Source organism: Narcine bancroftii, chromosome 6 (assembly GCF_036971445.1).
Source record: "Narcine bancroftii isolate sNarBan1 chromosome 6, sNarBan1.hap1, whole genome shotgun sequence".
Classification (NCBI taxonomy): Eukaryota; Metazoa; Chordata; class Chondrichthyes; order Torpediniformes; family Narcinidae; genus Narcine; species Narcine bancroftii.
Window position 1 is genome coordinate 22,917,782 of NC_091474.1, and position 26,458 is coordinate 22,944,239.

Here is a 26,458-nt window from a genome sequence, read left to right on the forward strand (position 1 = left end):
AGATCCCTGAATGATCTATGAACCACGGACACTGCTTTACTTTTAACTTTTTCTTTTTCTTGCACTATTTTCATTTATTTTGTAAATGTTTGCACAGTGATGCTGCCAAAAAGCAACAAATTTTGTCACGTCGCGAGAATAAATTCTGATTCTGGTTCTGGTGGAATGATGCCCATTTAATAATGGTTAAGGGACATTTAGACAGAAATATAAATGGGCAAGACACAGAAGGACATGGTCCTCATGTAGTCAAATGGTGTAGCTGGGTGAAAGAGCCAACATGGACATGATGGGCTGAAAGGCCTACTTCGGTACTGTGTGACAACAAGGGTTAAAGTCCCGGTTCCTGTGCAACACTCTTCCATGCAAGATATCAACCTCCTAGATCTGCTATATAAGCCGCATTTTTAACATTCAAGTCACTAACCACAATCTTGTTACAATTATATGGGTACACATGCCAGTGTCGGAGGATGAGCACTTTTCCCCATACCCCCAAATAAAATAAAAAATCTATGATAACTTCTCTTTTCCATTGCATCAAGCAGCTCCTCCCTCAACCTAGCCAAGAGGAACATGTGCTCCAGAAAACTTCTCTTTCCACTGTATTACTCATACCAGCTGTATTCAGCACACCCAAAGGCTAAATTTTCCCTTTCTGCTTCTTTCTGAAGATCTTCCTTATTCTGGCCATTAGCATTGGTAAGTATTCTGCATGAAGGGTATTTTATCAAAGTAAAAATTTTATTCAGAGAAATACATAGAGGAAATACAAAAACAAACTGCATGGCTCCTTTTACATTCGTAAAGCTATTCAATCATAATGTTATTAGTTGTCGAAAACATTGTGTGAGTGCTTTCTGTACTCAGAGCACTATTACCACCTGAATGGTTCGTTTCTCATGTTTGAGAGTCTGGACCAGTGGCTCTCAACCTTTTTCTTTCCACTCACATACCACTTTAAGTAATCCCTATGCCATCAGTGCTCTGCGATTAGTAAGGGATTACTTAAGGTGGTATGTGAGTGGGAAGGGAAGGTTGAGAATCACTGCTCTAGACCCAATTGTTACTGAAATATTTTGCTTGAGATAAATTCTCACTGGCCCATTTCCTTTGGAGTTATGAAACTATGCATATAACGAGTCAATTGGGTACGTTTAAAACAGTGGTTTTCAAAATTTTTCTTTCCCCTCACATTACTTTAGGGATTCTGCTTAAGTAATCCCTTACTAACCACAGAGCACCTATGGCATAGGGAATACTTAAAATGGTATGTGAGTGGAAAGAAAAGGATAGAGAACCACTGGTCTAGACCCTCAATGCCTAGTGGTAGAAGGACCCAGGGGTGCAGTGCTAATTTTTTAGGTGCCGGCACACACCAAAAACAGTGACAAGGAGGTCTCGTGAGACCTGACCTTGGTGTCCGCCATATTGTATTTGGTGTTGTATAATTGAGAGTGAATGGTAGGTCGAGAAAGGAGGATGACTGGAAGTGGAAGAAGCAGGTACCTTATATGTCAAGAATAGTGCTCCGGCTTGGGGGGGGGGGGTCCATCACCCGGAGTTGCCTCAGAGCGACCCCATGAGATGATGGAGTGGCACTTCAGTGAGCTCTGGCAGCACTGTACCTCTGGAAGGACCTTCCAATCAACATGGTTAGTGTTGCTGAGCTCCTGATTGTTTGGAGATCTAACAAGCTATGACTAAAAGATCCTGCCACACCCTCCACATCTTGATGAATAGACAGCAAAGGTGGTGATTATGTAGGGGCAAAGATTCTGCGTACAAAGTAGAGTAATGCAATATATTTAATACATTGGCTAGACACAATCTACTAAAGTAACTCATTGGTAACACAGAAGAGAAAATAAATAAAATGGAGATGACCTTAACAGAAATGGGAAAGAAAATGGACAAGATGGAAGAGCGGGCAGTAGCAGCAGAAATGGAGGTAGAAGACTTAAAAAAGAAATTGGAGAAATCTAATAAAAAAACTAAAGAAACACAAGAACTACTAGCTCAAAAAATAGATACAATGGAAAACCATAACAGAAGAAATAACATAAAGATAGTGGGCCTTAAGGAAGATGAAGAAGGCAAGAATATGAGGGAGTTTATAAAAGAGTGGATCCCTAAGACCCTAGGATGTCCAGAACTACAGCAAGAAATGGAAATAGAAAGGGCACATAGAGTATTGGCCTCTAAACCACAACCACAACAAAAACCAAGATCTATTGTAGTAAAATTCCTAAGATATACTACAAGAGAAAAAGTACTGGAGAAGACAATGGAAAAAGTAAGAGAGGGCAACAAACCAAAAATCTTCATTTATCCAGATATAAGTTTTGAACTCCTAAAGAAGAGAAAAGAGTTCAATACAGCAAAGGCGATTTTATGGAAGAAAGGGTATAAATTTATACTAAAGCACCCAGCGGTATTGAAAATATTTATTCCAGGACAACAAAACAGACTATTCTCGGATCCAGAAGAAGCACGAAAATTTGCAGAACAATTACAAAAATGACTGAGGGAGGAAGACGGGTAATGAGAGTTAAAATGATCACGATTGATATGTATGTGGGTAAAGACAAAAATAGACTGAGGGATGAAGACTGGTAATGAGAGTAAAAATGATCACGATTGATATGTATGCGGGTAAAGAGGTATAAGAGTGAATAGAGACAATGAGCATACATGAATGTATCTGTACTTAGAGGAAAATATAGATAGTATAGACAAGAATTAATAAGGGAAGGTAATGGAATAGAGAGAATAAGGAGGGAATTAAAAGAGTGACCTTTGTGACATATGAAAAGTGAAATCTTTTCTGGGGGAGGCGGGGTGGGGGGAAATAGCGGTCACTGCAAAATCAGTTGACGCTTGCGAGTGGATTCGCAAATCCAAATGGAGAGGGGAGATGTGGTTGTCCGACAAGGGATAAAGGACAACTCAGGAGGTGAAGGGGAGATTGGGGATAAATAAGATAGAAATAGGAGTATAAGGAAAATGTTGGATGTTGTAGGAATGTTGTCTTATAAAGAGTTGAAAATAAGAAAACAGAAATGGAAAAGGAGGAAAGGTAATGATGGAAAAACGGAAAGAAGATAAACAAAATATAAAAGGGCTACGCTGAACTATATGTCTTTAAATATTAATGGAATACATAACCAAATTAAAAGGAAGAAGCTACTAAATTTAAATGAATAAATGTATTCCATTAGAAAAAATAACATATAGGTTAAGAAATAATATTGAAATATTCGAACAAGTATAGGAGCCTTACATTAAATACAATAGCGAAAACCTACCGGGGACAAACATTACCTAAGTTGATGGAAGGAGAAGGAAAGAAAAGAATGGACTCAGTAGAATTTCTGGTGTAATTTTGTTGAATGACAACATTGTCTGACTGGCTTAATGCAACCTAGATTGTATACCTAAAATGGATGAGAGTGGGGGGGTGGGGGGGTGGTTTGGGAGGAAAGGGGGGGGGGAGAAAAAGTCACTGTATACGTGTGAAAAAGAAATAGTGTATATCATGGCTAATGTGATTTATGGTGTGAAAAATTTAAAAAAAAATGCCTATGTACTATTCATTATGTATTCATTAATCCATTACTATGTAACAACTTACTATTTACTTCAATTATATGGTTTAAGGGAAATATTAATGCAATTAAATAACAGCCACAGTAAACCAACAAGGTCGGGTCAGATACAGCAATGAGCTCTCTGAACCCTTCTCCATTAACAATGGCGTGAAGCAAGGCTGTGTTCTCGCACCAACCCTCTTTTCAATCTTCTTCAGCATGATGCTGAACCAAGCCATGAAAGACCTCAGCAATGAAGACGCTGTTTACATCCGGTACTGCACGGATGGCAGTCTCTTCAATCTGAGGCGCCTGCAAGCTCACACCAAGACACAAGAGAAACTTGTCCGTGAACTACTCTTTGCAGACGATGCCGCTTTAGTTGCCCATTCAGAGCCAGCTCTTCAGCACTTGACGTCCTGCTTTGCGGAAACTGCCAAAATGTTTGGCCTGGAAGTCAGCCTGAAGAAAACTGAGGTCCTCCATCAGCCAGCTCCCCACCATGACTACCAGCCCCCCCACATCTCCATCGGGCACACAAAACTCAAAACGGTCAACCAGTTTACCTATCTCGGCTGCACCATTTCATCAGATGCAAGGATCGACAACGAGATAGACAACAGACTCGCCAAGGCAAATAGCGCCTTTGGAAGACTACACAAAAGAGTCTGGAAAAACAACCAACTGAAAAACCTCACAAAGATAAGCGTATACAGAGCCGTTGTCATACCCACACTCCTGTTCGGCTCCGAATCATGGGTCCTCTACCGGCACCACCTACGGCTCCTAGAACGCTTCCACCAGCGTTGTCTCCGCTCCATCCTCAACATCCATTGGAGCGCTTTCATCCCTAACGTCGAAGTACTCGAGATGGCAGAGGTCGACAGCATCGAGACCACGCTGCTGAAGATCCAGCTGCGCTGGATGGGTCACGTCTCCAGAATGGAGGACCATCGCCTTCCCAAGATCGTGTTATATGGCGAGCTCTCCACTGGCCACCGTGACAGAGGTGCACCAAAGAAAAGGTACAAGGACTGCCTAAAGAAATCTCTTGGTGCCTGCCACATTGACCACCGCCAGTGGGCTGATAACGCCTCAAACCGTGCATCTTGGCGCCTCACAGTTTGGCGGGCAGCAACCTCCTTTGAAGAAGACCGCAGAGCCCACCTCACTGACTAAAGGCAAAGGAGGAAAAACCCAACACCCAACCCCAACCAACCAATTTTCCCCTGCAACCGCTGCAACCGTGTCTGCCTGTCCCGCATCGGACTTGTCAGCCACAAACGAGCCTGCAGCTGACGTGGACTTTTTACCCCCTCCATAAATCTTCGTCCGCGAAGCCAAGCCAAAGAAAAAACAGTATGAAGAAAAGTTGGCTGATTATAGTATGTGTAGAAGTTGCTGCCTCCAAATACAAAGAGAGAGAATGCTTTCATCCCCAAGGTTACACTCCTAATTGTAAAGCACAAGACCGGAGAGAAAACATCAAAAACACACATGGGAGTAACAGGATAGCAGATAGGAGAAGTTAGACAGGATGAGGTTAGAGGAACTATTGGGACAGTGATTTATTCTGAAACAGGCCAGGGGGACAGGAAGATAAGTGTATTGCAAGGATAAGTGATAATAGTACCATGACTGAGAATGTCAGAGACAAATAAAATAAATAAACCACTTGCGTAGGAATGAGGAGTCATAAGGATACATGGAAGGTGTTGATTAAAACAACAGAATGTTCTGGTCTTGGGGATTAAGATAGGAGGTCTACACCATATATCATTGCAGAGCAGGAAATTGCTTGAGATAAATCTTAGGCAAGGAGCCTATCAGAGAAAGCCAACTCTTGTTCAGTGTAACAATGTTGATCTATATAAACAGAAGAGACTGGACGGTAAGAGAGAGTCTGGGGGAATAGCTCACCGAGCAGGTGACCTATGAACTGACGACTGAACCAGAGCTCTGTTAAGCTTTATTCTTGTACTATGTAATAAACTGATTGTGAAACCGAATACCTTCTCCTATCTCTTCATTCAATGAGCACGCTGGACTCAGACGACACCTAGACCAAATTGAGGGTAGGGTAAAGCCAGAGTCTGACAGTGTGCATCTTTAGGCTCCTGTACCTATTCCTGATAGTGGCAGTGAGAAGTGAGTTAGTATCTGTGGTTCATTGTCCATTCAGAAATCTCATGGTGGAGGGGAAGAAGATGTTTGGTTCCTTTGGGTGTGCTTCTTTAGGCTCCTGTACCTCCTTCCAGATAGTAGCAGTGGGAAGAGTTTATGGCCTGGCTGTTGAAGGCCCTTGATGGTAGATGCTGCTGTCAAGACACCATCTCTTGTAGATGTCCTCAGTGGAGTGAAGCCCATGACGGTGCTGGCCGAGTTCACAACTCCCTGTAGCCTGTTCCTGTCCTGGGCACAGACACCTCCCATACCAGACAGTCAGGATGCTCTCCAAGGTAGAAATTTGCAAGAGCCAGGCATCAGTCCCGGGAGCAGATGAAGAAAAAAATAGTGTTACCTCCAAACAAAAAAAAAGCCCAAAACATCGGTTGGGTAATCCAATTTGTTTACTGTAGGGGTTTGTGATGTAGTGTGAACATTCCGTTACACAGTTCGATAGGGGTGTTATGCAAACAACAGGCGTGAACAGGAACCCCCGTCACGAGAGCTAGAACACATGTAGCATTTTATTGCTGGGGCTGGGCACGTCATCACTCGCCCTGAGAGGTGACTTGGGCTGCTCCGTTCGCAAGGCTCGTCCCAGCCCCTCCGTCAGCAGAAGCCGCTTTGGCGTCGTATTGGACGGAGCAGAGGTTCGGAAAGGGACAAATCTGGTGGGAGGGAGCCCTTGCTTCAACCCCGGGAGCTGCAATGCTGTAAGTATTTGGCGTCGCGCCGCTGCTGCCTGTCCTTTCCCCGTGGGATCCGCGACCCGTCTCCCTCCTACCCCCGACCCTGCCTGCGCTCCCAAAGCGAGGATGTTTGGCTTGGACACCGTGACTGAAGTGGAAGTCAAAAACAAGAGCAGCGAAGAAAGAGATTCATAACCCAGGGCTCTTTATAAAGTACATTGCTGAGTTTCTCTAGCATTGGGGGCTTCTAAAAAACCCAATATTGTCATTAGGAGGATTCACATTTGAAATGTTGGAACAGAGAGGGGTTGAGGGCACCTGGATTCTCAAGAGGCAATTCCCCTTGATCAAGAATGAAACTACTGGTGGAATGTGTGACTTATGTTGCCCACCGTGGGCTGGAGCAACGCTGGCTGGGTCGGTCCAGTCAATAACCCTGAGGTTGAACTCCACATGTGAGCCCTTCAATAAATGGGGCAAAATCTCATCTTCCCCCTGCGTCGCCAACGGTGTGACCTTTTTGTGAAATATTTTCCACTCCGGAGGCTCCTGTGAAGAAATGCTGAACGAGGGGAAATGTGTCTTTTTTTTTGTTCCATTTTTTGCGATGTCACACGGATGTCCTAACCCGAGTTCGTTTATCTTTTTAAAGCAAAGCCTTGCATGACATCAAGGTAGTGAATTTCGTAAGCCTCTTTTGCAAAGTCATTACAATTTTGGCAGGTCACTCTGGGTTCTTGACCTTGTTACTGGATCAAGAATGCTGCCAGTTAAATGTTCTTTGATGCTCTTGCTAAATAACGATTTGCAATGTCTTTCGTGCAATAAAATCCAGTGATTGGCAACTGTCACAGAAATGGAGTTTTGTCGCTTGAAATTAATTTGCCTTTCTATTGGAATACCCTCCTTCCATTGTCACTTCCAAACCATCACTAAATTTCCTTGTACTAACTGCCACCGTGAATATTTATTTATCTGTCCTTTTATATTTATGATCTCTTTTAGTGTGTTGACATCTTGTGGAAATCTCTTTTTACCATTGTTGCTGGTGTATCTTACAGCAACAATGAATTTTGGTGCATTTGGACATTGTATATGACAATAAACTCTCATTCACATTCTAAACCTCTCAGAGCTTGCTGGGAACCAGCATATTTAGTATCTGCTCATGTCGTGTTGTGCAACTTGGGCAGTGCATGGGGAAAGCATTTGGTTAAAACGGCAGAGATGAGGGCAAAGCATTTCGTGAGCTTAGTCTCTGTACATTAACCTCTGCTAATAATTCAGAAACTTGACTTATTGATGTCATATTACAATGAATAAACTTGATTATTCGAAACTTGCAGAAACATGTGTAAAATTTCCCTCAGGGGAAAGCAGCATGGCCTTTCAGTACCTAAAGGCTTGACTTGTCCACTTAAAAGCACATAGGTCACATCAAAAAAGGTGAAGAAAGATGTCTGGGGTAACAAACACTATCTGGGGCTTCATTCCCTTATTAAGTTGGAGGCTCCATAGCTCTTTCATATGTTCTTCTTCTGAAGCGTGCTTGCCTTGCTTCGATAAACTGCTTCGTTCCTCACTGTGCAACAAGACCTCAAATATTGTCTCAGCACCTTCCAACCAGATTGGCATTAATGTTGATTTCCCTACCACCCCCCCCCCCCCCCAAATCTATCCCCATGTCCCATTTCTCTCTCTCTCTCTCTCCTCTCTCTCTCTCTCTCTCTCTCTCTCTCTCTCTCTCTCTCTCTCTGTTTCCATTCTCCCAGCTCTTCATCCTCAGATCCAACCCTCTCCCCAATCATGCCTCACCTTTCTTCTCTCCTGTCCGCCTATCCATATCCAATTAACATATTCTGTCTTGTTGGTCTGTTCTCCCTCTGCCCTTCCTTTAATTCTCCACAGGCTTTTAATTCAGGAGCCTGTCTGCTTTTTATTCATAGCTTGAGGAAGGGCTAAGGCCTGAAACATCGGTTATATATCTTCACCTCCTTTGGACGTTTGAGATCTTCTGAGTTCCTCCAACATTTCTGTGTTTCTATTACATTCACAGCATCTGCTGCCATTTGTTTCACTCCTTCCTCACTGAGCTGAGAAGAATATTCTGCTCTGTACCTTTCGTTGATTGGCATTAAAGCCAAGCTGCAGCAAGCAGGTAACAACAATAGTACAAATAAAGTTACCACAAAATGCCAAGATATTTAATATGAAAGTATAGATGAATAAATATTTTCATTTGCAGTTAGCGCAATTAAAAAAACGATATTTCAATAATGCAGATATTTTTTGCTGGTTCTGGAGAAGTTTAGGGTTAAGGTAGTAAGGTGAGGTTCAAGAGCCTGATGGGTGTTGGGGGAAAATTGTTCTTGAATGTAGAGGTGCTGGACTTCAGGCTTCTGTACCTTCTGCCTGAAGGTAGCAACAAGAGGAGGTTGTGACCAGGGTGACGGGGATCCTTTGTGATGTTGGCTGTCTTTATGAGGCTTCTATAGACTTGTTGCACAGATGCAGGTCCAGCGTTTAAGCCCCATGTGGCCTGATCAAATCACATCTACATGATTCTTTCTCCCTCACATACTACATTTACGGTATTTCCCTTTTATGGAACCTGCTCCCTAGTCAGTTTCTTGGCATTAAACAATTCAACAGGGGAAAATTAATGGGATGATCCATCCTCACCCCTCAGTTACACCAGCTATGTTTCCTTCAAGAAATGAATAGGTGAATGCCCTTTGTGTAAATTCACTCCAAACCAAGACTTGTTAATATTTTCCTTAGTCTGTGCTCTGCCCCCACTTGGATTGAGATGGGTTAGAATGGTGAGCCAACAATTCATCGAGAGGCTTCAATGCCCATGGTGACAGAAGCAGCTGAGCTTTACTTTGTTCTCATTCACTACTGACCTGCAGAAGGAGACCAAATTATCCAGAGTACAGGAGTCTCTCCGCACTCCCATTTAGCAGTGCTGCTAACAGCAGGTGGGGCTTTAGGGAACAGGAGGGCATGCATGCTAATACAAGCAATGGGGAGACCTCCCCCCACCCCCCTTGGCTGCTATTATTGCACCTGTCAGAGCTGAGATAGTGTGCAACTTTGCGGTTGGAAACTTGGTCTGGTTGAACAATAAGCTGTGGTTAGATATTTCCTCCATAACCTGTGCAAATGGTTACATGTCATAAAAGATACATAAAAGGAACAGAGAAAGAAAATATTTTCACAGGTTGACTTTTATTTCTCACCATTGATTAAAGAACAGAATAAATTTTAAAAGCAGTCATATTGCAAGCTCAAAAACATCCCTCTGAAATGCTAGGTTTCCTTTCTGTCCCTTGCTACTTAGAATGGAAGACCCAAATATATCGATTAATAGTAGAGATAGAGGTCTCGTGTTTAGGCTTCCTCATTCCCTGCATCCCTCACACACGAGCTGCAAGTTCCTCTCCCCATTACATACTAATCCAACTTCTCCTTTATCCTGCGGCTGCAAGACTGTGTAGATAATTTCCTATGTCATTTTTTTGTAATCGTTATCTGTGCAAATGTGCCTTCTGACAAATACAGTGTGTGCCTTGGTTGGTCTGTCTCACAGCTATGAGCTGATCTCTCTCAGAAACCTCTATAGGATAGAGGTCTTTGGCCTATTTAGTGTCAGGCCTGAACTTTGTGCTTCACATCCTAAGGTTGAGGGTTTACCAGCCACTTGGGGCTAGACCTATGGATGTGGTCACACCTGCAACAGTTCAATCTGTGACGACATCTTCCCACCTGCCTCTTCTTTCTTTGGCTTGGCTTCGCAGATGAAAATTTATGGAGGGGTAACCTACCTGCCTACTGCACTGTTTAATCCAGGCAAGTGTGAGGTGCGGCACTTTGAGAGATCAAATGCAAGAGGAAAGTAAACAGTTAGAAATTTTGTATATAAATTTAGATATACAGCGTGGTAACAGGCCCTTCTGGCTCATGGGCAAGTGCTGCTCATATACACCCAATTAACCTACAACACGTGTAGGTGGGAGGAAACCGGAGAGTCCAGAGAAAACTCGTTTAGACATGCGGAGAATGTACAAACTCCTTACAGACAATGGCAAATTTGAATCCTGGTCCCTGGCACAATAATAGCATTGTACTGACCCGTGCTGCCCGTTGGCAGCGATGTAGAGAGAGAGCTTGGAGTGCAAGTACAGAACTCCCTGAAAGTTACAACACAAGGAAACAGGATGATAAAGAAGGCGTGCAGCATGCTTGCCTTCATTGGCCGTGGTGTTGAGTATAGAGGTGGGGGTGCCACGTCACAGCAGGATACAACTTTGGTCGAGCCACATTTGGAGTACTGTGTACAGTTCTGGTTGCCGCACTACAAGAAGCATGTGGAGGCTTTGCAGATGATGCAGTGAGGTTCACCAGGAATTCAAAAGTATTAGCAATAAAGAGAGGCTGGACAATGGATTTTTTCCTCAGGAGGTTGAGGGTGACCTGATATACAGCCAGGAGAGTTGGACATGCAGAGTCTTTTTCCCAGGGTGGAAGATTCCAAAACTAAGAGGGCATTGTTTTAAGGTGGGAGGAAGAACGTTAGATTTACGAGGCAAGTTCTTAATGCAGAGACTGGAACCATCTGCCTAGACAAGTGGTGGAAGGAGATATAATAGCAATGGTTAAGAGCCTTTTAGACAAGCACATGAAAAGACAAAGAAAGGAAGGACATAGAGCATGTGCACATAGATCAAATTAATTTAAATTAATGGTTGGCATAGACAGTGAGGGGTGAAGGGCCTGTTCCTGAGCCATACTATGGTTTTAGTGCTTGTCTAAATGCTCCTATTGGTGGTCATATATTTTGAGTATGGATGAGGCAGCAAAATATTCATGATATTCTTGTTAAAAACATTTGAGGGAAGGTGTGTGTGGGGCGTGATGTGTCCCCCAATCTGTGATGGATTTTTTCAGTGTTCAGTTGAATTGTTTGTAGTCACGCGCACTGGGTTTCGCATGTTCTCCACTCAAGTCAACCACTACGTAGACAGTAGGTAGTGCAAGAATGAAAACATAGAGCTACAACAGAACAAAAGTGCATGGTACAGAGAAATGTATAAGTGAAACAACACAAGGAACAGTCTTATTACCACTGGGAGGTCCATTCAAGGGTCTGCTTACAACAGGAAAGAAATTGTCATTGAGTCTGGAGGTGCGTGATTTCAAACTCAACGTATCTTATGCTTGAAGGAAGGGGTGAGTAGAGAATAAGAACAGGGTTGGATTTCCTGAGTCAGTGAAAACAGAGTCAATGTATAGGTGACAATACTGTGAACAGAAAGCTGGGATGAGGAATGCAGTGGGGAGGGGATTGACTCCCACCGACAGACTTACACTTGCCTCATCTGAAGAGCTTTCTTGCTGAATTGTATACACTTACCCTCTGGTCCTTACTTTGCAGCCTCATCAATTTAATACACTGATAAACATCTCAAGAAGGCATGGGCAGTAGGCCAAGCAAATCACAGTGTTTCACCAATCCAGTGATTCCATCAAGTCCGGAGAACCAACCCTCAACAGGTAAGAAATGAAGTAAAACAAAGAAGGCTGGAAATGCTCATCAGGTCAGGAAGCAGCTGTGGAGGGGGATCATGTCACATTTCTGGTCTGAGACACTTGGTCAGAACTGACCAGAGGGAAAGCACATTGTTTCAGTTGCAGAGCAGGGCAATGGATGGATAAAACAAAGGAAATGTCACTGATAAGATGAGACCAATTGATTCAAAGTTGCAGTGGCAACATAACAGTAAAATCTCCATTATCTGAAATTCAAATGACCAACAACCTCAAGCAATCAGCAAAAATAATCGAGGGAAATAAATAGATTAAAAAAACACGAAAGGTCAAAATTAGTGCCATCAGTGGTCAGTTCGCTAATCATGCAACACACAATCTCAAGCAACCAGAAAATTCACATCCGGCATCTAACAATTCCCATAGGTGCCAGATACTAGGGATTTTACTGTAATAAAACAGTTAACACTGTTACTGTAACAATATATAATGTGTGTATATGCACACACACACAAATGAATATGTGACTAAGAATGTGAAAAGATTTAGAATTCTTTTCCATTGTATATTTTTTTTTATTGTGAATAAAGTTTACTTTTGGAAGAAATATGGCTGATCTCCTAGGACAAGGATATTGGAGACTTCAATGTGTTGACTCCTGTAATGTGCCCAAATTGGGAAACTCGGCTGACCTATCAGCTTGGGTTAGATTGTCACATCCTGGTGGCACAGTGTAAAAATTAGAGTCAGGGTTTCGGGAACAAAGTTCCACATACATGTTGTGTGAGAAGTTTGGAAACTCACTTGAAAATGGCAACTGATGACGAGTGGAGTGCTAATTTTAAATCTGACAAGTAGATGGATATAAGTCACAGATCACCAACTATCTCAATCTTAGTTGTGAAATGGCCCTCTCATTTATCTTATAGATGGCTTTTTTTGGTTTCTAAATTGTGTATTGTTGATATGGTGCTCAATTCTTATATGTAGTTCCCACAGTTATTCGCTGGAACCACATATGTTAATTGATGCAATCGCTATAACAGAATCATTAACCATATAACCATTTTGTTGAGAGAGGTCTCAAAATGTCCCCTCTACTTCTCAAAATACTCAATGCAGCCAGACAGACAGCTATGTTGAATTGCAAATTAATGATGCAACAGCAGGTCCTTTAGATCATTGTAGCTTGCATTGAATTTCTGCACAGTTAAACTTTCCATCTGGCCAAAGACACATGAACTTGAGAACTTGAACTTCCATGTCGAAGGACAGCTTCCTTCCTGCTGTTATCAGACCTTAGACGAATCTCACACTGACAAAAGATGGTGCCCTTACACTCTCTTTTATGACTGTACCCTGCACTATTTGACTAGCATACACCACTCCCTGATCTCTTGTCACATTTTGTTAATTTGTTACTATCAGAATTCATTGTTATGAAAATGTCACAAAATTTGTTGTTTTTGCGGCAGCGTCACAGTGCAAACATTTCTAGAAACCACCTTACAAAATAAATATTAAAAAGTCAAAGTGAGGCAGTGTCTGTGGTTCATTGTTCATTCAGGAATCTGGTGGCAGTGGGGAAGGAGCTGTGCTTGTACCACTGAGTGCTTGTCTTCAGGCTCTTGTACCCTTTTCCCTGAAGGTAGCCAGGGTGGCGGGGGTCCTTGAGGATAGAGGCTGTTTTCTTAAGACAGAACCTCTTGCTGAAGATGGAGTGAAGTCTGGTGCCTGTAATGTCACAGTTCAAGTTAACAACCCTCTGGAGTTTTTTTCTTGTCCTGAGCAGTGGTGCTTCCGTACCAGACAGTGATGCAACCGGCTAGAATACACTCCGCGGAAGTTTTCGAGAGACTTCGGTGCTCCTTTTGCACTACTTGCTGCATGGGACTGACCCAAAATGTAAACAATTCTTTCCTTCCCACTGATGCTGTTCGGCCACTGAGTTCAAAATCGTTTTTGCTTCAGATCCCAGCTCCTGGAGTCTCTTGTGTGTCAACAATTCCATTCAGTTTAGAAATGCAACGCATTATTGCAAATAAAGAGGGATAAAATATTGGTGGTGACTTTGGTGTGCTGCAGTGCAAACAAACAGGTACAAACAACGAAAGGCTCTACTACATGCTTTAATTAGCTTAAAACCTGCACACAGGTTCTGCATCCCTTCTGGCTCCAGGTGCTCTGCTCCTGCCCAAGGGATGGCGTCAGCTTTTACGTGGGGCCGATGATTGGCAGGGAGTAGGTGGAACCAGTCTCCCAGGTTACCTCCCTGCAGGGACAGTGGGCTGCCCCCTGAAGTAGGCAGTGCAGGAGCGCGGACAGGCGCAGGCAGTCACCGACAGTCTAATGGTTGTATCAGCACAGTGACAACAGCAGCAAATATTTATTTTGTGTTAATCCCTGCAACATCTTTGCCTCCATTTATTCCCAGAATCCTTTTGTTGTCTGCTTTGTGTGAGGCAAGCCATTTTGTTTCAATGTGGTAGGCACTTATCTTCATTCTGAGTTCTCCGGAGAAAAGAAAACATCCCAATCTTTTCAAAACAATGTTTTCTCTTTCTAGATATGAGCCAAGTTATGGTGGCAGTCGCATTGTATAATTATCCCTCATCATCTGATAGTCAACCCATTATTAATGTGGGTGAGAGGCTGAACGTCATTCATGAGTAAGTATTCCTCCATGTGTGGCTGGCAGATACTTTGTCACATTGGGTTCAACTTCCAAATACCCAAATAAATAATTTTGTTAAACTGTTACCTGTTATTTAATATCCCAAACAGAAATTTAATTAATCCTACAGATGAACGGCAGGAACCCACACTTAGGATCTCCACGGGAATGAAATCTGTGGTTGACATCCAAATGGTTCCTTTCTTTCCGTACCCCTCTAAGTTTCATGGACACTAATCATTAAAGAATCAGCAAGGATTTCCTGCTGATCCACCCACCATTTCACTCATTCTACCCTGTGGTGTTATGTGTGGCAGCGATTATGCCTGTTAATAATTTTTAAAAAACAGCACAGTAAAAGGCCCTTCCAGCCCACAAGCCCATGCTACCCCAATTAACCTACAATCCCCTTATGTTTTTGGAGGGTGGGAAGAAACTGGAGCATCTGGAGGAAACCCATGCAGACACAGGGAGAATGTACAAACTCTTTGCAGACAGCGTGGGATTTGAACCCCAGTCACTGTAATTAATCCTGAATAAAAGTCATCGGGCCTTAATGGAAATGTTCTATTTATTTCATCTTCTTTAAATTATTTTATACACTTGTTTATTTAAAAATTCTGGAAACAAGGAAGACGGATAATGGATCTGCCACTGCATTTTTTGTAGTCTTGTCTAAAAGTCATGCTTATTAATGCGCAAATTATTACCTGCAAATGATTTTCTTTTCTCTAAACCCGAAGGGAAGGAGATTGGTGGAAAGTGGTGTCCATGGTAACTGGCAAAGAATGTCACATTCCTTATAATTACGTGGCAAAAGTGTATCACAGGTAAATAAATAATCTAATCCTTTCCTCATCTAACACTGGAGGACTTCTGTACGAAGTGAAGGGAGGGAAGTTTAGGGAAGACATCAGGGGTAGCACAGAGTTGATGCATTGCCAGGGGTGATGGTGGAGGCTGGAACAATAGGGGCATTTAGAGACTCATAGACAGGCACATGATGAAAGAGAAATAGACGGTTATGAAGGAGGGAGGGTTTGGATTCTTTTTGGTAAATATATATGGGTCGGCAAAACATCGAGGAGCGAAAGGGCCTGTACTGTGCTGTAGTTTTCTATGTTGTAGGCTACAGTAATACTTGTACCATCTCGTTGACAGCAGTTTTCAAATGAATCCTTTTGTTAATTAGGGACGTGCCAACACTAACATCAGTAGCAGTTGTCCCCTTCAGTTTCCACTGTAGGTCCTATGGTTCAACAAAGATTATTTTATTTTAATCTTTCACTTTCAAGTGTCAACTCCAGAGACACGAATCCATTCTCAGGCTCACACTTGAATGCCATGTCATCTTTTGGATGGAATGTTGAATTAAGGATGCATTAGGCAAAAAGAATCCCATGCTGCTATTTTGAGGAAGACCCAGGGAGATGTAAGAAGTATCTGCTTCCCTTAGCAAGGAAGCCAACATCCTGGGAACGCCGATTCGAGGGAATCAGAGGAGGAACAGGGAAATTTAGGGTTACGGGGAACAGACAGGAAAGTGGAGCTGAGTCCATAGCCAGATCCTCCATGATCTTATTGAATGGTGGGCAGGCTCATCAGGTCAGGTGATCAACTCCTGCTCCTATTAGATGGGGGCTGAAGCTCACTGTCTTCTTCCCCTGAAATAGAATTTGTAGCAACTATCCACTAATATGTTCATTGTTATGGTAATTTTTTTTTAGAAGTCAGATTATTTAACTGAATTCAAATATTATAGCAGCCTTGTTGAGATTTGAACTTCTAGCTTTAGGTTACTGGTCCAGTAATTTAACCTCAGGAACACAGCCAGACATTTTGCAACTCCGCTTACTCCCTGTCATCTAACACTGAGGTGTAAGGGAGGGCAAGACATGCCCCAGTAGGGGCTAACACATTATTTGTATTGCATCAAACCTGAGTGTGAGCGTGGGGAATTTACAGAAGTTGTGGAACCACTTTGACCCGTCTCACTTTGTTCTTTTTTATTATTGCTTTGTTTCTCCTCCCCCCCTCCCTCCCACCCCTGCTGTCTGAAGGTGGTTGTTTGAAGGCATCAGCAGAGAAAAGGCAGAGGAGTTGCTTTTGTTACCCAGTAACCAGTCTGGCGCCTTCATGATCAGAGAAAGTCAAACCAGGAAAGGTAAGCAGTAGAAGAGAAATGAGCATCTCACCTGAGTGACCTTGGCATTTCTGTCATTAGGAAAGCGAGCAGGGCTGCTCAAGACTGCTGTTCGGGAAGAAATTGGTTGATCCTGCTGCTTGCCCATTCTCCAACCTCATCTACCAAAAGCAATCTGTGTGGCTCTGACCAATGAATTGTCGAAGGCCCAACCTCATTAGAAAGGGGGCTGGTGTAGAAAGTTTGTGGTAAGAGCCTTGGAGAAAATGAGGCAATAAGGAAGAACAAATGTGAAATATGGAAGTTTGCAGAAGCTGTGATTGTAGTAGTAAAAACACTGGAGGAACTCCAAAGGAGATAAAGATATATAAACGAGGGCTCAGGCCCGAAACATTGGTAATATATCTTTACCGACAAGGGACAGCAAATAATCAGAACAGAATTATACTAAATCATACGTCTCTGTTAGTTCACTTTTTAATCAAAATTGCAACTGGAAATTTATATCAGATTTATCTGCAGGAAGGACAATTATATAATTTATGTATATGTATTTGAGCTGTCCCATTTACTTAATTTTGGATAAAATCATCTTGTGGCTACCTTCTTTCTGAGGCAGAATATCTGGAAATAACTCAGCTTGTGAACCTTGCTTTGAATTAATCATGTATGTCACACTGTTGTGGTCAGCCTCACTGTGGACATATACTTCACCGCATCAGGAAAAAAAATTACATTTCAAATTAAATTTAGACGTACATCACAATAACAGGCCCTTCTGGTCCACAAGCCCATACCTCCCAAAATGCGCCACTTAACCTACAACCTCCATAGGTTTTGGAGGGTGGGAGGAAACCCACACAGACACGGGGAGAACGTACAAACGTACAGCGACGGATTTGATCTCGGGTTGCTGGCACTGGAATAGTGTTGCTCTATTGGTGCCATCCCAAACAAAATTCCTTCGTCTACTTCATCTGTTAACTGTCCAGTTGCACAGAGCTAGCCCTCTGTGTCTGCAGAATAAGCCCTATACACACATACACAAGTTGCTCTGGAAGAATTCTTATTTTGTAGAATTGACTGAGACTCCACATAATTGTTGGATTGGTGAGTTTAGTCTTACTGGAATGTAGAAGGCTGAGGGGTAACCTCAGAGTGGGTTAAAACACAATGAGAGGCATAGATAGAGGAGATAGTCAGGATCTTATTCCTTGGACAGGGGAGAATGGAACTGGAAGGCATGGGTTTAAGGTGAGAGGTGATAATTCTAAAGGAAATCTAGACATACAATAGGTCCTTTTGGCCCAAGAGCCTGTAGCACTCATTACACCCCCTGGTACTCTGGAAACCAGAGTACCCAGAGAAAATCCACACAGACATGGGGAGGACGTACAAGCTCCTTAGAGATAGTGTGTGATCAAACCCCAGTCCTGGTCACTGGTGCAGGAACAATGTTACAATAACTGCTACGCCAACCATGTCACCCCAAATCTAAAGGTTTTTTCCACACAAGAGGGTAGTCAACTGGAACGAGCTTCCAGAAGAGGTGGTGGAGGTGTTGGACAGGTACCTAGATAGGACAGGTATAAAGCAATAGGATTTATGCAGACAGTATGGATAAAGTGGTGCATGAACCTATGATTTTACCTTTGGACATCAAGAGCACATAACAGTAAATAATACTTAGAAGGTGTTGGTCACTGCATTCACTCTACTGCTTTACAAAGCAGCTGCATGTTAAGCAATATAAAACCTAAGCCATTAGTAATTGTCAGTATGTTCCTTATGGGTAATTCTTACCACACTTTGATAAATGTGGTGCAGTAATTGCCTTAAGAAATGAGAATAATTAAGAATCAGCAAAATATAAACTGAGAGAGGTGCAAATCTTGAACACATAAAGGCATTTAACCCTAGTAGTGATAGATAAAAGGAGGGAACCAGATCAAAGCTTCTTACCAGTGCAGAAGCCAGTTGCTAGATCTTTATCAGTACTGAAAGACAGCACCTGTGTGACCACAAGCTGCCGAACAGGTGGTGGCATGAGTAAACTCATGTTACATAGAGCGGGTGACAGGAAACTGTTCCATCAGACCCCCCTTCCCTCATCAGCCCCTCTTGTAGCTTCAAGGTGCTTCAATTTGTCTCTCGAGGTGCCTGAGACAATCTGTTAACCCTTTGATTACAGCGGTGGTGTCATTTCAATTTGGGAGGGATGCCTCATCTTGAAATTAAGTCACGTTCAACTTAAGATGTTTCATGGCATCCTTTACTTCTTGAAGTGTGGTCTCGGCCATGGTTCCCTACATAAGCAATCAGCAGGAAAGCAAGGCCTTGTCTTTTTTCAATGGAAGCTAAGCTTTGAAATTAGAGTGTATTTGATTAGAACGATTTATTTTTGTGACTCTCTAAAGCAGCCATTCCCTGCAGCCGCACCATATTTAAGGGGGTCCACGGACTAAATCATTACATATTTTTTAATGTTTTTAATTTAGTCAGTAGGAGAGAAGTCATGGGTTAAGGATGAAAGAGGAAAACTTGAAAGGGAACAATGGGGGAGATTTCCTCTCACAGAGGGTGGAATGAGCTGCCAGCTGAAGTGGTGAATGTGGGCTCAATTTTCACATTAAAAAAAAAATGGACCGATACGTGGATGGGAGGGGAATGGCGGGGTATGGACTGTGTGAAGGTCAGTGGCACTAGGTAGAATAATAGCTCGGCACAGACTAAAGGGCCAAAGGGCCTGCTTTCTGTGCTGTAATTTTCTATGGTTCTAAATACAGTACTTTAGAAACCAACTCAACCTGAATGCTTCACAGGGATGGGGGCGGGGGGGGGGGGGGGGGAGACACATAAATTTTGAGCAGAGTCTGAAGGGGGCCATAGCCAAAAAAAAAAGGTTGAGAATGGCTGCTCTAAAGGGGAGTAATATTCACTGTGAATCACGATCCAGTCAAAGTAAAAATTCCCAAAGATGTTTGTGTGTGCTGATGGTTCTTAGAGTCTCCTGGGTTTATGTCCCTCGCCAGACACTAGTTGTACTTACCTCTGCATGTACAGATGGAGTTTCCCTCCATATCTCCTGCTTCCATTGCACTTAACTGTAATGCTTTCCTGTTTCGGATTAAGAATTAGAAGGGAATACATATATATGCATTATGAAAGTCATTCCATGTCTACATATTCTTCAAAATGGTGATGTGCTGCCCCCCCTTGTTTCCACAGGTTTCTACTCATTGTCTGTAAGACGATCCAATGTTGCATCCTGGGATTCAATCAAACACTACCGCATCAATCGCTTGCCTAATGGCTGGTTCTACATCTCACCTCGACTCACCGTCCCTTCTCTGCACGACATGGTGGACTATTACTCAGGTACTTTTCTTACAAACTATTTCAACACAAAAAAAAAAACAAATTTCTAGAGGAACTCAATGGTCAGGCGGCATCTGTGGAGGGAAGCATTTTGTGTTTAAACTCTGCTTCACGATTGGGAAAGGAGAGGCTTTAACCTGAAGTGCTGACCTGCCTTCTTGCCAATATGTTAATTGTGTATGGCAAGGATGGTTGCATGACTTTATGTCTTTATCTCTCTGCCTGTTACTGATACCCCATTCTCTCTACTCCTCCCTGTAGAATCTGATGAAGGACTCTGCTGCACTTTGAAGGAGCCGTGTCATATCCAGGGGCAAGTTATCATCCAGCGTCACCCAGAGCCCATTGTGGTGCCAAGGCCTCAGCTGAACTGGAGCCAGATGGACAGGTATAAAAGACATGCACATTAAAAGTGATGGCCCTCATCAGCATAGGCTTTCCTGAAGGCAAAATATCTGAGAGCTCTTCACAGACAAGGAAAGAATAATCAATCATAGTCAGAAGAGATAATGGAGTGGTGCAGGAGTGTGTGGGGAAGTCTTAAACCTACACTGGAGCTCCAGTGCAATACAGAAGGAGTGCTGACCTGTTAGAGCTGTGGTCTTTTGGATGAGGTGTTAAACTGAGGCCCTGTTTACTCTCAGGTGGATGAGAAAGATCCTGTTGTAATGTTCCAGGAAAAACCTGGGGTGGGTTCTCAGGTCCCAAATGCTGCACTAATATTACTGCATAAAATGGCCCATCTCATCCATACTGACCAAGTTGACCATCTGAGCCCATTTGCTTGTGTTTGGCCCAGATCACCACCAAACCCTCCCTCTCTGGCTTGTATCCTGTCAAGTTTCCTCAGGCCCTTACATGCTGCAATAAGACATCCCCAGGTTGCAGCTCAATGATTTGTCAGAAGATTATCCTTTCATTCCAGGATCCACACAGTAAAGATTCTCTGAACTGCTCTGCATTCTTTGTTAAAGCACAAAACTGAATGCACCAAAGCTTCATGCATCATACAACATAGACCATTACAGCACAGTACAACCCCTATGGCCCACAATGTTGTGCCGACCTATATAAACCTCCCCTTCCTCACACCTATAACCCTCTCTTTTTCATGCATCATATGCCTGTCCCTGTTAAATGTCCCTGTTGTACCAGCCTCCACCGCCGCACCTAACAATGCATTCTAGGCACCTACCACCTGATGTCTCCCTTAAACTTTACTCACCTCACCTTATGCAGATGTCCTCAGATATTTGCTACTGGGAAAAAAGTGTTGGATGTCCACCTTATGTATGGAGTCTCATAATCTTATAGACCTCGCATCCTTCTTCACTCCAAGGAGAAAAGCCTGAGCTCTGTTAAATGTTACAAATAAGATACATTCTCCAGTCCATGCAACATCCTGGTAAATCTCCACTTCACCCTCTCCATAGTTTCTACATCCTTCCTGTAATGAGGTAACCAGAACGGAACACAGTATTCCAAGTGTGGTCTAACCAGAATTTTATAGAGCTTCAAGATTACCTCTCAATCCTTGAACTCAATCCTCCTACTAATGAATCCCAGTATACCATAAGCTTCTTAGTTACCCTATCAACCTGTCCAGCCACCTTGAGAGATCTATGGATCTGGACCCCAAGCATCTCTGTTCTATGAAGCGTTTAACCATATACTCTGCCTTCAAGTTTGACCTTCCAAAATGCATCACCTCACACTTATCCAGATGGAACTCCCTCTGCCACTTCTCCACCCAACTCTGCATCCTGTCCATATCCTGTTGTAACCCACAGCAACCTTCTACACTATCCACAACAACCTTCACGTCTTCTGCCAACTTACTGACCCATCCATCTAATTCTTCGTCCAGGTCCCTTATAAAAATCACAAAGAACAGGGGTCCCAGAACAAATCACTGCAGAACTCAACTTGTCACTGAACTCCAGGCAGAATACGTTCCATCTACTACTAACCTCTACTCTCTGCAGGCAAGCCAATTCTGAATCCATAAAGCCAAGGTTCCTTGAATCCCATGCCTCACGACTTTCTGAATGTCTACCAAGAGGAACATTGTCAAATGCCTTACTAAAATCCATATGTATGACCTTTCTTTCACAAAGCTATGCTGACTATCCCTAAGCTGACTATGCTTCTCTAATACTCATCAGGCTAAAATAATGAAATCAAAGTTACATGCTCCTTGAAAAGACATTTCCTTTGGTAAATAACTAAAGCCTTGGTGGTCTATACTTCTAGAAGGTTATGCAAACTAAGTCCTTGAGTTTGTCAAGGGAGTACGAAGACATGGGGAAATTGGCTTGAATGAAAGGATCAGCTTTGATCTGATTGATAGGATCGCGAGCAATGGGCTGAACGGCCAACTCCTGCTTCCGTTTCTTATATTCTGCTGCATTTCCAGTGTAGCCCTGTACAATAACACTGGACAGCACTTTTTCTTTTCAAAGGTTTGCTTCCTGAAAAAGGATTGGGGTTTGTGATCGAGAACTTCAAGCTGAACACAAAGATAATTTCAGATTTGCTGTATCTTGTAGGAAGTAGGAGAAACATTCAATTAACTTTTCTTGAATTTAACATGTTTAATCGCATAATGATTCTGACACATTGCATTAGTTCAACTGACCTAAAAATGTTTTGCTGCTGATTTTCATTTGTACTCAGCATCTGATGCCCCTCATGTCAGTGTCCAACAATGGTCGACCGGCAGTGATGGATTCGGTTGCCCTGATACCACTTTTCCATGTCGCAATGTCCTAGTGAAACCTTAAGAAGTCCAAGTGCAAATGCAGAAAATTAATTTTTAATGGCACGTTGTGCTTACTGATTTTGAATGCTTTAAGTAGATTTAGAATCTGACAGGAAATCACCGAAATAGGTTATATCTAAAAAATAATTTAAGAAAGGAAAATTTTAATGCGAATTTCATGATCAGCAGCTCAAAATTCATAAGATACAACCAAAAGTGTTCAGGAAGCAAAAACCTCCTTGTCCAGTGTAATGTTCCTTCCTTGCCCAACTGCTCACGGCCCATCTTCTCTCTTCCAGTTCCATGTTGATAGACAACAACAGAAAGTCTGACGAAGAGTTACCCGTCAGTGAGGGTCTGCGGGATGCAATCAACTCGTATCTGTTCATGACCGAGGAGCTGAGGCTGGATGAGATGAGCAATAAAAAGACTTGGTTGAAAACATTGCAAACCCGGCTGCAAAGCAACCAGAGACAGGCTGGTCACAGTATAGTTGGGAACATCGGTTTCAGCACTGCCCAATACTAATGCCACACTTGAAGCCGATGGATCATTCCTGTCAAGGACTTTGTCGTGCTCCCATTAATTTATTTATTGTTTATTATTCAGGTGCAGTTGAACTGCCTGTTGTAACTTTTCATTATTTGCCTTAAAGTAAGAATCTGCATGACCTGTTTTGTAGAACTGCATTGCATAATGGTCTATCTTATGATGGAAAGGTTTAAATTGGTTACCAATTCTCACATGACATCTTGCATCACCCAGTTAAGCAGCCCTTTATTTTACACCAACTTCATGTCCTCATAAATAGAATTATTAAAGAGAAAGGCAAAACAGAACCTATTTTAGTTACCTTTATATTTGCCCGCTGGGTGCTGTGCAGATGTAATATTCAGAGTAATTCTTGGTAATTTTGGGTTGAATTGATTTTCTGTCTTTTCAAAGTATGTCTCTTCAACATGAGATTGCATGACTGGCATCTGTATCTATTACACTTGCCAGCAGTTTGAGAAGAGATCATGTGACTAAAAGAATTCCTTTTTAATTTTATTACGAGCTCTTGTGGCCAAATTATACCTAATTGACCTACCACCCAGTACTTTTTTTTTAAAGGTGGGAGGAAACTGGAGCACCCAGCAGAGACCCATGCAGTCACGGGAAGAAGGTACAAATTCCTTACAGACAGTGCCGGATTTGAATCCTGGTGGCTGGCGCTGCAACAGCGTTTCGCTAACCACTACGTTAATCGTGCTGCCTGTGGTTAGCAGTTAGAATCATAACATTGTCTCTACTGAGAAGGAGGCCATTCACCCCATCAAATCCATACTAGTTCCTCATAATGCACTCCAGTCAGTCCCATAAGTTTGGACGAATATTGGTCAACAGGAAATATTTTTGGGTATCAGCCACTGAAATCAAATTTCAGTTTTGATAACAAATCTGCAGAGCAAACTGAAATTGAGGTTTTATTGCACTTTGCATTATAAGTGACTGTCCTTCCTCCACATGATGCTTCCTGTAGAATTAGCAGGATCTTATTTACAGGAACCCACAAGACACCAATGTGCCGCTGAATGGAAAATTTCATCTGAGCTGTTCCTCTCAATATTCGCCTAGTCTGTAGAAATGCTTTCCATTTTAATGCCAACACATCATGTGACATTGCAATGATACTGCTCAATACAGCCATTGTTAAATGGACCCTCCCGTTCATATAACAATGGAGGTTTAGCAAAGAATAGTATCCTCTTGCTGGGGATAATTATCAGTAGCTTCAATTAAGGTTCTGAGAAGGATTTCCAACGCTTTTCAGAATTTTTTTCAGTTTTTTTGGCTCTATACTATAGAGTCAGCAGGCAATTCCTCTACCTTTATGATATTTTTGCAACAATTAATGAAAAATCACCTTTCTCCCCTTATTTGTTTCAAGAGTATTAAAGAATATAAAATTCAGACAACCTTTGAAAATTGGCAATGTTAATTCCAGCGATATTCCATGGTTTAACAGGGAATTGTGGGTGATGCACATGGGGAACCTAGGGTGGCAATCCCGGGGAGGCCCACAAAGATAACCTGCCCACCCATACTGCTGACATTTCCCAACCAGTGTTCCCTATTATCTACAATCCACACCGCATTGCTCTCAGCTCAATTGTTTTAATGTGTTTTTTTAAAAAGGATTAGAGATACAGGCAATTCCGGCCCATGAACATGTGCCACCCAGATACACCCATGTGACCAATTAACTAACAAACATCTTTGGGACATGGGAGGGAACCACATCATACTGAGGAAACCCATGCAGGTCACGGGGGAAATGTATTACAAAGGATGTAGCTTGGTGAATTGAAAGCATTCCACTGAAATTAAAAATAAGTGTACAGGAAACAACTTGGTTTATTCGAATTTTATGGGAAAGAAGAGAGAACAGCTTAAGTCTGGGAATTCAATGCTCTCATTGGGAATGCAAATTACTTTAATGAAAAAGGTATTCAAAATTTCTAAACCTTCTCTAAAGTATGGTATTAGCTTGCCATGTATTTAAGATGGTTTTGTGTAATTTATTTTATGTTACATGATCATGTGTAGATTAAATAAAGCTGACTGTTTAATAAAACCACAGAATCCCATGTGATTCAAATATTTCCAACTTCCACGAAGAGTTAAGAGCTTTAATGATAAGACCAACAACTGGGCTACTTCAATGAAATTTGATGTGGATGAAAAGTTGGATCAGAGGTTGGAGGAAGAAAGAAGAGATGTTAGGAAAAAAAATACCAAAAGGGAATGTTCTTTGAGAAAAGGAATCACTCGCTGGCCAGAGTTGGAAAATCTTGTTCCAGAATGGGTATGTGAACATAGTCATCTGAAATAAAATAAGATCATTTGCACTGCAGTGGGCCAAGTTGCACTCAGACCTCAGTGAAGATTTTGAGGCTACAGTAGGCTGGTGCAATTGTTTCATGAACAGGAAAAATCTGGTATTATGCAAAAAAAACCCCAAAAGTTATAACATGATAACTGAATTTTGATGAAGATCTACCGGGACCAATGCCTGAAGAGGGCGCACAAAATCAGTGAACCGGTGCAGACTCGAAAGGCCAACATGGCCTGTTTCCGCTCCGTAAATGGTTATATGGTTATAGTATGTGAGATTTATGCAGTCATTCTATTGTATGTCAATTGCATTAAGATTCTGGAAACACCAATTTGCTCTATGACACTGCCCAAAACATGACCTTCATGTTCCTGCACCCACGCAAAAACTTCACACTTGCCTGATTGCAATGCCAGTGTCTGTAGACGCCGGGGATTGCACGAGGGGTCGAGGCCATCAATCCCCGGCATAAGGTGACTTCATCTGATGCTGGCGTTGAGCTGATTTTGCTTTCACACTAGATACTTTAAAGGCCAATTGGCAGTTAATTCCTGGGATAACTTACAAGTGTGAAAGGGGCTTAAGTTACTGCAACTTGGAATAAATGTTTTTGCAAGGCATTTCCAGGG

The 26,458-nt window shown here is 42.4% G+C and overlaps 1 protein-coding gene across 2 annotated transcripts; it reads left to right on the forward strand.

Annotated features, from left to right (window-relative positions):
- Positions 1–6,278: 6,278 nt before the first annotated feature.
- Positions 6,279–25,568, forward strand: sla2b (Src like adaptor 2b). Of its 2 annotated transcripts, XM_069884274.1 has the most exons (9): positions 6,279–6,469; positions 8,502–8,603; positions 11,883–12,001; positions 14,562–14,664; positions 15,413–15,499; positions 16,730–16,833; positions 20,041–20,190; positions 20,452–20,578; positions 23,251–25,568. In XM_069884274.1, exons 3-9 carry the CDS (start codon positions 11,923–11,925, stop codon positions 23,477–23,479), a joined length of 879 nt encoding a protein of 292 aa, XP_069740375.1. In that variant the 5' UTR covers positions 6,279–6,469; positions 8,502–8,603; positions 11,883–11,922; the 3' UTR covers positions 23,480–25,568. The 2 variants fall into 2 exon arrangements, with proteins under 2 accessions (XP_069740375.1, XP_069740374.1); XM_069884273.1 differs by lacking the exon at positions 8,502–8,603 and having other exon boundaries at positions 6,280–6,469.
- Positions 25,569–26,458: the final 890 nt, after the last annotated feature.

Excerpts from the sequence above, each read along its gene's own strand:
- sla2b (XM_069884274.1), top strand. The coding sequence starts at position 11,923 with ATGGGCAGTAGGCCAAGCAAATCACAGTGTTTCACCAATCCAGTGATT. Across the intron at positions 12,002-14,561 it reads GGAGAACCAACCCTCAACAG|ATATGAGCCAAGTTATGGTG; the intron begins GTAAGAAATGAA and ends TTCTCTTTCTAG. Across the intron at positions 16,834-20,040 it reads AGAAAGTCAAACCAGGAAAG|GTTTCTACTCATTGTCTGTA; the intron begins GTAAGCAGTAGA and ends TTGTTTCCACAG.